Source organism: Salmo salar, chromosome ssa03 (genome assembly GCF_905237065.1).
Source record: "Salmo salar chromosome ssa03, Ssal_v3.1, whole genome shotgun sequence".
In the NCBI taxonomy this organism is placed as follows: domain Eukaryota; kingdom Metazoa; phylum Chordata; class Actinopteri; order Salmoniformes; family Salmonidae; genus Salmo; species Salmo salar.
Window position 1 is genome coordinate 36,922,751 of NC_059444.1, and position 13,463 is coordinate 36,936,213.

A 13,463-nucleotide genomic window follows, 5' to 3' on the forward strand; every position below is an offset into this window, starting at 1 on the left:
ACTGCGACCTGTATGCTCTCGTTGGCTGGCCCTCACTTCATATTTGTCGCCAAACCCACTGGCTCCAGGTCATCTATAAGTCCTTGCTAGGTAAAGCCCTGCCTTATCTCAGCTCACTGGTCACCATAGCAGCACCCACCCGTAGCGCGCACTCCAGCAGGTATATTTCACTGGTCACCCCCAAAGCTAATTCCTCCTTTGACCGCCTTTCCTTCCAGTTCTCTGCTGCCAATGACTGGAACGAATTGCAAAAATCACTGAAGCTGGAGACGTATATCTCCCTCACTATATTTAAGCATCAGCTATCAGAGCACCTTACAGATCATTGCACCTGTACGTAGGCCATCTGTAAGTAGCCCATCCAACTCCCTCATTCCCATATTGTTATTTATTTTATTTATATATTTTTTGCTCCTTTGCACCACAGTATCTCTACTTGCACATTTATCTTCTGCACATCTCACTCCAGTGTTTATTTGCGAAATTGTAATTATTTTGCCACTACGGCCTATTTATTGCCTTACCTCCCTAATCTTACTTCATTTGCACATACTGTATATAGACTTTTGTATTGTGTTATTGACTGTATGTTTGTTTATTCCATGTGTAACTGTGTTGTTTGTGTCACACTGCTTTGCTTTATCTTGGCCAGGTCGCAGTTGTAAATGAGATCTTGTTCTCAACTGGCTTACCTGGTTGAATAAAGGTGAAATAAAAAAATACTGTATGTGGGAATGTCTTATGTCTGTCCTACATGTAGTGTTGGTACATGGAATATTCCTCAACTGCATATATCATAAATTGCTATTGCAAATAGAAGTATTATGTTCAACAACTGACATTTTCAGATATTATTTTGACAAACACACTGGTGCTTAGAATTCATTCTCTATTGTCATAGATTTGGTGGGCACTGTCATCTGTGATCTTTGTGATATGACTTTAAGCACGTACTGATGAAACTGTCACTTATTTTTTTCTTAAAATCTACAAACGCTCTACCTTTATTCACTCTGTGATAGGGTTGGATCCTATATGCTACTTTTATTATTGTCCTGTAAATGGTTCAGTGCCTATAATTTAGGCTGTGTGTAGAATGGGGCATAAAGGAAATTACCTCTACTAATAAATTACTACTAGATTATAGTGATAAGGAAAACAACATACAAATTTGGCTTGTGTATTCATTTGCAATGTGTGTCTATGCCATCGGGTTAGCTACAACCAGTTTTGAAAGTGTTAGGAGTAATGGTTAAAGAGCTATTGAAATTTGAAAAATGTGATTTGTCACTATGTTGACGGTCCCTAACTGCTGTTGGTGGACGCAAGGAAAACTACAGGCGAATATCCAACCTGCAACTGTCTTTACCTCGGTCAAAAACCGGTTCCTCTAAAACAGAGGACATGGAGTCAACCATGTCTTCTGGGTGGAGGCTACATATTACTCAACTAGAACGCCACAGCTGGTGGTTTGTTTTTCTCATAATAGGAGACACTCAGTCATCCCAAAACTCTTGCAAAATACCTTATTACAGTCTCACACAAACAGAAACATTAAACACTGACTTCAAGTTGGTCAAAAAAAAACATGCATCTTATACATGTCATTCTGACTGACTGCCATAATGACACTGATCATGTATGCATACATTGCGTACACGCACCGAGTGATTACGGACATTTTCAATCTCTCCCTATCCCAGTCTGCTGTCCTCACTTGCTTCAGGATTTCAAGGGCACAGATAGATATTGCACCTTGTTGAATATATAAACTCAGCAAAAAAAGAAACATCCCTTTTTCAGGACCCTATCTTTCAAAGATAATTTGTAAAAATCAAAGTAACCACAGATCTTCATTGTAAAGGGTTTAAACACCATTCCCATGCTTGTTCAATGAACTATAAAAAATTAATGAACATGCACCTGTGGAACGGTCGTTAAGACACTAACAGCTTACAGACGGTAGGCAATTAAGGTCACAGTTATGAAAACTTAGAAAGGCCTCTTTAGTGTCCTGACTCTGAAAAATACCAAAAGAAAGATGCCAAGGGTCCCTGCTCATCTGCGTGAACATGCCTTAGGCATGCTGCAAGGAGGCATGAGGACTGCAGATGTGGCCAGGGCAATAAATTGCAATGTCCGTACTGAGACGCCTAAGACAGTGCTACAGGGAGACAGGACAGACACCTGATCGTCCTCGCAGTGGCAGGGTACATCTGAACATCACACCTGCGGGACAGTTACAGGATGGCAGCAACAACTGCCCGAGTTACACCAGGAACGCACAATCCCTCCATCAGTGCTGACTGTCCTCAATAGGCTGAACAGGGCTTGTAGGCCTGTTGTAAGGCAGGTCCTCACCAGACATAACCGGCAACAACGTTACCTATGGGCACAAACCTACCGTCGCTGGATCAGACAGGACTGGCAAAAAGTGCTCTTCACTGACGAGTTGCGGTTTTGTCTCACCAGGGGTGATGGTCGGATTCGCATTCATCGTCAAAGGAATGAGCGTTACACCGAGGCCTGTACTCTGGAGCGGGATCGATTTGGAGGTGGAGGGTCTGTCATAGTCTGGGGCGGTGTGTCACAGCATCATCGGACTGAGCTTGTCGTCATTGCAGGCAATCTCAATGCTGTGCGTTACAGGGAAGACATCCTCCTCCCTCATGTGGTACCCTTCCTGCAGACTCATCCTGACATGACCCTCCAGCATGACAATGACACCAGCCATACTGCTCGTGATTTCCTGCAAGACAGGAATGTCAGTGTTCTGCCATAGCCAGCGAAGAGCCCTGATCGCAATCCTACTGAGCACCTCTAGGACCTGTTGGATCGAGGGGTGAAGGCTAGGGCCATTCCCCCCAGAAATGTCTGGGAACTTGCAGGTGCCTTGGTGGAAGAGTGGGGTAACATCTCACAGCAAGAGCTGGCAAATCTGGTGCAGTCCATGAGGAGATGCACTGCGGTACTTAATGCAGCTGGTGGCCACACCAGATACTGATTGCTACTTTTGACCCCCCTTTGTTCAGGGATACATTGTCACGTCTATGGAACTTCTTCAGTTTGTGTCTCAGTTGTTGAATGTTCATACAAATATTTACACGTTAAGTTTGCTGAAAATAAAGTGTGTTTCTTTTTTGTCTGAGTTTATATTAGCGACCTTTCGGTTACTGGCCCAACGCTCTAACCGCTAGGCTACCTACCGCCCTTTTGATAGAGGTAAACCTAATGCACATCACATTCAATGCCAATATGGCATCCTGCCCTCTCCTACTGGACACTACACAAATCAGTAGTACATTCAATGGTGTAGTGTTGAGAAGACACTAGGATGAGGATATTTTATAGACATACATGTGTACAAGCGTGCATTCATGTTTGAAATTCCAAATAGCTTTTGATATATGCTTGGCAATGGAATAGGGACCTTGTCACAGCCTGCCATTTTACTCATGAAGGGGACATGCAAAATAAGTAAGTCAATGAAGCACATACAGTGCAGAGAGCAGCAAATATCTAGTAGTATTGTCTTTATTGACAACATGGCTCAGACAAAAACTGAAAATGAACACCCGAAAAACATACATCCTGAAAAGCCCGTCTCCTACACCCTGCAGTAGCGGAGTTGTAACCAGGTAAGTGTTGAGTGAAAATTTAGAGCCATCTCATCCGAGTTGTAGCTTGGAATGTGTGCTCAGCAGACCTAGACCAAATAAATACTTGTACTCTTTCAGATACTTGAGGTGCGCTTGATTTAGCTTGCCAGAGTTCACGTTTTTGGGACTATTCCATTGGGTCGTGCACATTAAATCAAGCGCACCTAAAGTATTTGATCGAAAACATGTGCATGTTTGACCCAGGTGTGGTTGTCAGTAAGGCTGAGGTCCTGTTGGCAAGTCTGTGTGACTGTGATGCCAGGTGACTGAAACAATATAAAAAATAAAATAAAAACATCTGAGGGAGGACGGATGACGACCCACGTAGACAGAAAAGGCTGACAGTCTATGAGATCCACTCTCTAAAGACATCTTGACTGCCTGCTATACAAGTAACGTAATCTCAGTAAACATTGTATTTGAATGATAGTCCATGCCTGAAACTGACTTCTCTGAACAATACTGTAAAATAGACTCAAAAATCGGTCCCACCTAAACCATTGATTGGAATCTCATTCGCAGATCTAAAGCGTCACCGTGATCCTGGTCCGTATGTTTCATGGTATGAGCAGGCTCATTATTACAGCCCAATTGGTGAAATGCTGGACATTTTGTGAGAAACTACCTGCACTTCATTAGCAACGAAGTGCCTGTTTAATTGTGTCTGTATATATGTGTGTGTGAGTATATGCGAGTATGAGAGTGTGTGCGAGGTCTTCACAGGCCGATGGTGTAGGATCTTCCTGCTGGGTTGTGGATAGCAGAGCATGAGGGCTCTGTCACGGCCCACTCATACCACACCTTCTTCCCATTGTTACACCTCCAGAACCTCACCACGACATCATCATCCCGCGTCACAGGGATCGGTTGCTGCAGGTGGAAGAAACGGGTCAAAATACACTACATTCTTTTGGGTAATAAAAATGTGCTAAATGTAAAGTATGCATTTTACATGACAGTCAATTTACTTTGAGAGGGAACAGGATGGGGAACCAGGAGAACATTCCGGGAGAGTGGGTGTCTGGCTTGATACCTTGACCAAACAGACACACACATTGATGTTAACGATATCCATCCATCTTATATGTCAAAACATCACCATTCCCACTCTTGGTACTTACTGAGTGTGACGTCTCCGTAGAGAGTGGTCTCGAAGTATCCAGCAAAGCCATGCAGCACTGTGTTACATCCCACAGAGAATCTAAGGCACTGATACCTATTGTTGTTCATATCTAAAAAGGAAAGAAAAGTGCATTTATTACATATCTTGTGTGATCGTTACCCGGTGTTAGCTAGGGAGTGTGTATTACCTATGGTGGGATGTGTGAGTGTTGGTGTGTAAGCATTAGCCATGCAAGGGGGTTTGACGCGTGTATGTTACCTGTGGTGGGGTGTACAAAGGTGAAGCAGGCTTTGGGCTCAGCCAGCTGGTGGAAGTTGTGGAGTCTGACGACGTAGGGGGTCTCAAAATGACACTCGGGGTCCTTGTCTCGCTCCCTGCAACCCCTAACCTCATTATACAGCTTGGAGGAGGAGAGGGGGGCTAGGAAAGAGGTGTAGGAACAGGGGATGCTAACCCCACCATCTGAGGAACGAGATAATCGGGACAAGTTTGGATGAGAGAGGGTATAGGCAAAAAAAGTGCATTGAATGACAATTAAAATGATGATATATATCATCACTGTCTGGTGAAAACCTCTCATCTCCAAAACAAACTTTTCAGTAAATGGAGAAAAAATTTTTTCCCATTATTTTCCAAATATACAATGACATTTCAGAAGCAATTTTTTATCAACTTTGTTGGTCCTAGTCATGAAATGTTACAATGAGTGGAGTTGAGTACAATGAGTGGAGTTACTGCTTACGAGGTTGTCATCCGACAGCGAAGAGATGGCCCTTTCACCGCTCTTTAGTAAGTAGTGTGACATTTCAATATCAACGAGGTGCACTGCAGAAGTGCAATATTTACCCCTACCTTTGAGAAAGTGCTGTGCTCCATCTAGACACTCCGGGGACAGCTCATTGTCCCCGAAGGACCCGAGCAGCTCGCTGACGATGATGTCCGCCTTCTCAGGTGCCGCCCACTCCCTCATGTCACACGACACCACGGTGACCTGATCGCCCCACTCCTCAAACTTCCAGTTCTCAAGCCTGGGAGAGAGTGGCAGGATCAGTCTCACAGACAGAAGATGGAGCTCAATGGAGATTAACATTGCCAACCGTCCCATTATAGTCTTGTAATTTACCTGCCAGAAAGTATTAAACCTAACTGGGCGATTACTCGTAATACATGAATTAAATGATTACATTAATGAAACTACGTTGAAAAGGAGTTCTATAATCTCCTTGAATGAGGTTGGTGAACAATGGAAACCCAATTAGAGGGTCAGCGAGTTCACTCACGTGACAACAGCGTTGGGGTTCTTTTCCACAGCGTAGATACGGAGCTTCCTGTCAGCCTGCTTGGCAGCACGCAGGGAGGCATTGACCAGAGGACCTCTCCCAGCCCCCAGCACCATCAAAACTCTAAGGTCACAGAGCATACATACTGTTACGCACCAGATACAGAGGGGGAAGGTCATTGTCAGGAGAATAGATACTAAGAGAGATGACAGACAGGTAGGTGTTGGAGCTACTCACTGTGTATTGGTCGCCTTCTGCTCCTCCGGGACTCTGTCGAGCAGACACTTGTACACAGCCTGCAGAAAGATCAGGAGAACCCAATCAGTACTTCATTATATTACCCTACCAGCCACAGCACCATTTGCTAGCTGTTACAGTGTATTAGAATGGGAAGACATCTGTGTCAAAGGCTCCTTACCTGCTGGTACTGGGAGTATTTGATGGGATCCTTCTCGAACACTTCATAGGTCTGAGACTCCAGATTGTCCATGAGGGGCTAATGGGAAGAGAACAATTAGAGACAAAGAATCCAATACATACACACAAACAATATAATAGGGGTGGGAATTGCCAGGGACCTCACGATACGATATCACGATACTTAGGTGCCGATACGATATGTATTGCGATTCTCACGATTCTATAAGTATTGTGATGCGATACTGCGATTTGTTAAACATATTGCACTCTGCATGTCTGCTACAGATGAGAAAATTTGTTTTGATCAGTCAGGGAAATAAGTGCTGAAAAAGTTAGCTCACAATTTAAAAAGACTGAGAACAAGCTATAGGATGAAAAATACCGGCGTTTTGGCGCAGGTACAGCCAACTAACGCTCGCTAACGCTACCTAGCTAAAAATACAAAAATATAATTTAATTTTTTTACTTGGCGTCAAAGTAACAATATAATATTGCCCAAAATTGGCAATCAATCAATTCCCCGCCCATCACTACAATATACAGTACCAGTCAAAAGTTTGGACATACCTACTCATTCCAGGGTCTTTATTTAAACAATTTTCTACATTGTAGAATAACAGTGAAGACCTCAAAACTATGAAATAACACATATGGAATCATGTAGTAACCAAAAAAAGCATTAAGCAAATCAAAACATATTTAATATTTGAGATTCTACAAAGTAGACACCCTTTACCTAGATGACATCTTCGCACACTCTTGGCATTATTTATTTCATAGTTTTAAAGCTGATGTCTTCACTATTATTCTACAATGTAGAAAATAGTAAAAATAAAGACCCTGGAATTAGTAGGTGTCCAAACTTTTGACTGGTACTGTAGGTATGACTATTTGCAAACCTCAACACACATACCTGGAGAGGAGACTGTAGGTAATCCTCGTAACCCTTGGCAAACAGTTCATAGGCATTAGGGACAGGGCGGTTCTGGTTGAGATATTCAAGGTACTGCAGGTAGGAGCGGAAGTCCTTCTCACTGTGACGACTGGTGCCAGTGAAGATGAACTGGGCCTCAAGCTGGGAGAAGAGAAAATGTTTTGTAAAATACATATTAAAGGACAGAGTGAAGATAAAACACTTCTTTGCTATCACAATTGCCGTAGCCTAGAATTTACTGTACCTTGAAGAGACGGAAGATGATTTTCTGGTGGGGTTTTGAAAGGACCGGGAACCCTTTCTTATTGGTCAAAAAGATGCTGGTGGGAAGAACGGCTGCTTTGATTGGCTCCCCAAGCCACTTGTCAATCACAGCGTCGGAGGGCATGTTTTCTCCAACCTCAATGGCTTCAGCAAAAGGAAGGGAAGACAAATCAGGAACAATTGTGACCAAATCAATTACTTATCAGTTTGTCAACACCACCCCAACATGTTTCCCCGTCCTGCTCCCTTACCTAAACAGATTCTCTTGTTGTAGTCACAAAGAGTTCTGAATGAATGCCACCTGAAAAAGGAAAAACCGAAGGTACATTTAAAACAGAAACTAAAACTAAAAAAAATTCTGCAGGCCCTGGTCACAGCACAATACTTACCAGGCCCAGGTCTTCTCGTCATCACTGCCATCATCTGTGTGTTTTGTAGGCTCGTTCTCGATGATGTCATCACGCATGTCGTCAGCGGAAATCAGGGGGACCCGGATCCAAAACTGATATGAAACAATCCAGTTGCTTAGTTTAAAGTTAACCGATTTACCTTAACATTGCCCGCCACAATATAAGTCAAGGATTAAGAATTAGTTCTAATTTGTATACGCTATAGATAGAGAACGCTTGAGTGCTGTAGTCACCATGCAGGAGTGGTGTCCTGTCTGGATGTGGTTGAGCAGCACGCGGGCCAGGTTGGCACAGTGAGGGCCCTTCAGAGGGACCATGAAGGCTGGCAGACCCAGATACGCTGAAAAGTTCAGCTCCTGTACCAGGGCCTGAGACAGGACAGAGGGATGGCAGGTAGGAGAGCAACAATTCAACTTGTAGCTAAGATGTTTAAAACTTTCTGCTTGAACTTTTCTTAGTTCACGAACAAGGCCGGGGGTGTATTCGCTAAACCAAACAGAGCCAAACGGAAGAAAATGGGGAGGGATCCAAAATAATTTTCCCAAAAGAAACAATCGTTCTCATCGCAAAAAGTTATTTTGGGAAATGTTTTGCAACTGTTTGCTACGTTGGAAGTTAATGAACACACCCAAAGTCTGTCCAACTCACCGCTTCTGAATTCCTGCGTTCTGTCTCCACCTCTGAGTCGGTCTCGATCCATGGAGAAAGCTTTCCAACAACCAGAGTGTTCCAGTCTGGGTAAGGAAGAAGTGAAATTCAATATCCCGATACTTAATTAAATATACATACTATAGAGCCATTAGATGGCCCTGTAAGTAGATGCTCCTGTGCTCAGTGGAACTGGGCCATGTGCATGAGAATGAACTGTCTACCATTGAGGTCAGTATGAATACAGGTAGCCTCCTCACCTCTCCCACAGAGCAGAAGGTCAGAGCGCGTATGGGCTCCTGATCGGACTTTGGCTGGGTCCAACTCAAACTCCCTCCTGAACCTCGGGTGGAAGAGGGGCATGCACAGGAAGTCAAACCTGAAAGTGACAAATGGGACACATTACTTGACACTTGATCTAACAATAGTTTATTTGGATCCCCATTAGTTACTGCACATGCAGCAGCTACTTTTCCTAGGGTCCACATAAAACATACAAATACATGACAAAGTACAGAACAGTTATAGACAAGAAAACAAGATATTACATTAAAATTGAATAAGAATAAACCTTGTTGAAAAGACAAATTACAGTTACGGTTGGAAGTTTACATACACTTATGTTGGAGTCATTAAAACTAGTTTTTCAACCACTCCAAAAATTCCTTGTTAACAAACTATAGTTTTGGTAAGTCGGTTAGGACATTACTTTGTGCATGACAAGTCATTTATCCAACAATTGTTTACAGACAGATTATTTCACTGTATCACAATTCCAGTGGGCCAGAAGTATACATACACTAAGTTGACTGTGCCTTTAAACAGCTGGGAAAATTCCAGAAAATGTCATGGATTTAGAAGATTCTGGTAGGCTAATTGACATCATTAGAGTCAATTGGAGGTGTACCTGTGGATGTATTTCAAGGCCTACCTTCAAACTCAGTGCCTCTTTGCTTGACATCATGGGAAAACCAAAAGAAAATCAGTCAAGACCTCAGAAAAAAGACCTCCACAAGTCTGGTTCATCCTTGGGAGCAAATTCCAAATGCCTGGAAGGAGACATGTTCTGTCTCCTAGAGATGAATGTACTTTGGTGCAAAAAGTACAAATCAATCCCAGAACAACAGCAAAGGACCGTGTGAAGATTCTGGAGGAAACCGGAACAAAAGTATCTATATCCACAGTAAAACGAGTCCTATATCGACATAACCTGAAAGGCCGCTCAGCAAGGAAGAAGCCACTGCTCCAAAACCTCCATAAAAAAGCCAAACTACAATTTTCAACTGCACATGGGGACAAAGACAGTACTTTTTGGATAAATGTCCTCTGGTCTGATGAAACAAAAATACAACTGTTTGGCCATAATGACCATCGTTATGTTTGGAGGAAAAAGGGGGAAGCTGCAAGCCGAAGAACACCATCCCACGGGGGTGGCAGCATCATGTTGTGGGGGGGGGGGGTGCGTTGCTGCAGGAGAGACTGGTGCACTTCACAAAATAGATGGCATCATGAGGCAGGAAAATTATGTGGATATATTGAAGCAACATCTCATGACATCAGTCAGGAAGTTAAAGCTTGGACGCAAATGGGTCTTCCAAATGGACAATGACCCCAAGCATACTACCAAAGTTGTGGCAAAATGGCTTAAGGACAACCAAGTCAAGGTATTGGAGTGGCCATCACAAAGCCATGACCTCAATCCTATAGAAAATTTGTGGGCAGAACTGAAAAAGCGTGTGCGAGCAAGGAGGCCTACAAACCTGACTCAGTTACACCAGCTCTGTCAGGAGGAATGGGCCAAAATTCACCCAATTTATTGTGGTAAGCTTGTGGAAGGCTACCTGAAATGTTTGACCCAAGTTAAACAATTTAAAGGCAATGCTACCAAATACTAATTGAGTGTATGAGGAGGTTAACTTCTGAACCACTGGGAATGCTATGAAAGAAATAAAAGCAGAAATAAATCATTCTCTACTATTATTCTGACATTTCACATTCTTACAATAAAGTGGTGATCCTAACTGACCTAAGACAGGGAATTTTGTACTAGGATTAAATGTTAGGAATTGTTAAAAACTAAGTTTAAATGTATTTGGCTAATGTGAATGTAAACTTCCGACTTCAACTGTATATTTACACAATTAATATACAGTACCAGTCAAAAGTTTGGACACACCTACTCACTCAAGGGTTTCTCATCCAAGAGTGTGTAAAGCTGTCATCAAGGCAAAGCGTGGCTACTTTGAAGAATCTCAAATATAAAATATATTTTGATTTGGTTAACACTTTATTGGTTACTACATTTCATAGTTTTGATGTCTTCACTATTATTGTACAATATAGAAAAACGTAAAAATAAAGAAAAACCCTGGAATGAGTAGGTGTCCAAACTTTTGACTGGTACTGTATATACACATACGCATATATACAGTACAGTTAAAGTAGATATTTAGAAAGAGGAGAGACACTGATACAAATATGTTGTTTTAAAGCTAAACTTGCTTTTTGCCTGAGTAACCTCTGGTGGCAGAGCATTCCATGACGATATGGCTCTATACATAACTGAACGAAATATTACATCGGTTTTTGGTTTTGGGACAGTGAAGAAACCCATAGTGGCGGGGTCTGTATGAAGTGTACCCAAATATATTACTCAAGTTAGGCATTTTCAACACACAGATGTTTATTAAAAAGACTCGAAGAGAAGTAGTCAATTTCTCCTCAACCACGAATGACTATCATTAATATGGGCAAGGCATGCTGCTTTGTTTTGAGCCAGCTGCGGCTTTACACGGACTTTCTTTGCTGCACCTGACCATTACTGGACAGTAATCGAGATGAGACAAAATTAGAGCCTGAACAACTAGTACAGTTTATCTCTGTGTCAAAAAATATTTGTATAAACAAACATACATACGTCGCCCCATCTTTACAACAACTTAGTCAATGACTTGATAACGATAACTGGCCATTGAAATAACTTCACGCTCTTGCGTAAAGTTGACTGTAGCTAGGCATATTGCTGTAGCTACAAACTTTAAAGGTTATTTACTTGGATAATACATTCAAGTAACGTCATGGCTCCACTGTCAAATGTATTCTCATCAAATCATATTGAGGTCGTGGTAAGGAGGATCATCTCGTTGTTAGCCATTGTGATGGTGCACGTGGTAATTCACCGTCACCGGAAAATTCACCTAGCTAGCGAGCTACGAGTAAAATAGCTAGCAACATCACATGCAGAAATGAAGCCGAATGGTATATACTAGCCTTGTCGGCTCCTGTATTGACCTCCACCTCCCCCCAAATAATTGCTGGAGCGAAACAGTTTACTTACCCAAGTTTAGCCACCGCCGCAAGTGTGTCAGCAACCTCAGGCACACAACTCAAATCTCTCCCGCAGGACACCCTGCCTCCTGTGCTGTGGGACGCCATCGTCAGCCGAGTGAATGGGAAAGAAGAGAGTTGCAGTTTAGTAAAAGGGAAACCGACGCCATTTTGGCTCGGGTCATGTATTTGCTATCATTGGAGATGAGAGTCAAAATGACTTCCTCAGGAATGCAGTTTCACACGTTTCGAGAACTGTCGCGATACTTGCACGTCCAGTGAGATTATGTTAGTTTGAGGCTGTTCGAAAAATATTTGGGATCGTCTTGATCACATACGCTGCGTTCTAAATAAATGGGAACTCGGCAATCTCCAACTTCAGTGCGTTCAACACAACTGGGAATTCGGAAGAAAATAAATAGCTTCCGACTAGAAAAATGATTTTGAATGGTCATCCAATTCGGGAATGTTTTTATTTAACCTTTCTTTAACAAGGCAAGTCAGTTTCCCCTTTGTTTTCCCCCCCCTATTTACAATGACGGCCTACCACAGCCAAACCCTAACAACACTGGTTCAATTGTGCGCCGCCCTATGGGACTCCCAATCACGGCTAGTTGTGATTCAGCCTGGAATCGAACCAGGGTCTATAGTGACGCCTTTTGCACTGTGATGCAGTACCTTAGACCCCTGCGCCACTCTGGCCTCTTTCTGGAGATCAGACCAATGACTGTATATATGAGTTCCCATGCCGCGTTCAGAACAACTGGGAGCTCTGAAAAATACAAGATCAGATCATGACATCAGTTATCTTCTGGTCCGTAAGTTGGAGATCTAGAATGAGGCCAGAGTTCCTGAGTTGAAATTCTGAGTTGGATGATCGTTTAAATGATTTTTCCCGGTCTGAGTTGTTCCCAGTTGTTTTGAACGCACTGAAGACGGAAGTTAGAGATTTCCCAGTTACGAGTTCCCAGTTGTTTTGAAAGTGGCACCAGTTGTCTTGAAAGCACCTACAGAGGGGTTGGCTGACAATGTCACGAAAATGATGGCAGGATTCAATAGGGCTAAAGGAAGTGGCCGTGTTCGAGAGGATCAGAACTGCAATGTGTCATGGGTAAATTGTGACTGACTGACTGATCTACAAATAATAATGAGTCCTTATTTATGATACAAGGTGATTTGTAGATCAGTCAGCATGCAGTCGTTTTGATGCTTTCAAACATGGCCGGTGTGTTGTTGTGATTCTGGATGGAAATGTAGCTAGCAACAATGACAATAATTTGTTGATGTTGCTGTACGTGATCCAACACGCTCATAAAAGCGTACCTAACAGAAGTCCAATGGCACTTCTGATAATCAAAACAACTAGATCACATGCATTTGACTGACTGGTCACAGTGC

General features: G+C 42.7%; 1 protein-coding gene across 2 annotated transcripts; it reads right to left on the bottom strand.

The window, feature by feature from the left end:
- Positions 1 to 3,518: 3,518 nt before the first annotated feature.
- Positions 3,519 to 12,300, bottom strand: prmt5 (protein arginine methyltransferase 5). Of its 2 annotated transcripts, none has more exons than XM_014191567.2 (16): positions 12,076 to 12,300; positions 8,999 to 9,117; positions 8,739 to 8,824; positions 8,324 to 8,458; positions 8,070 to 8,182; positions 7,932 to 7,981; positions 7,661 to 7,824; positions 7,396 to 7,557; positions 6,481 to 6,558; positions 6,300 to 6,358; positions 6,063 to 6,185; positions 5,635 to 5,810; positions 5,041 to 5,244; positions 4,781 to 4,891; positions 4,628 to 4,692; positions 3,519 to 4,529 (listed from the first exon to the last, which is right to left on the bottom strand). In XM_014191567.2, exons 1-16 carry the CDS (start codon positions 12,171 to 12,173, stop codon positions 4,377 to 4,379), a joined length of 1,896 nt encoding a protein of 631 aa, XP_014047042.2. In that variant the 5' UTR covers positions 12,174 to 12,300; the 3' UTR covers positions 3,519 to 4,376. The 2 variants fall into 2 exon arrangements, with proteins under 2 accessions (XP_014047042.2, XP_014047038.2); XM_014191563.2 differs by having other exon boundaries at positions 4,628 to 4,698.
- Positions 12,301 to 13,463: the final 1,163 nt, after the last annotated feature.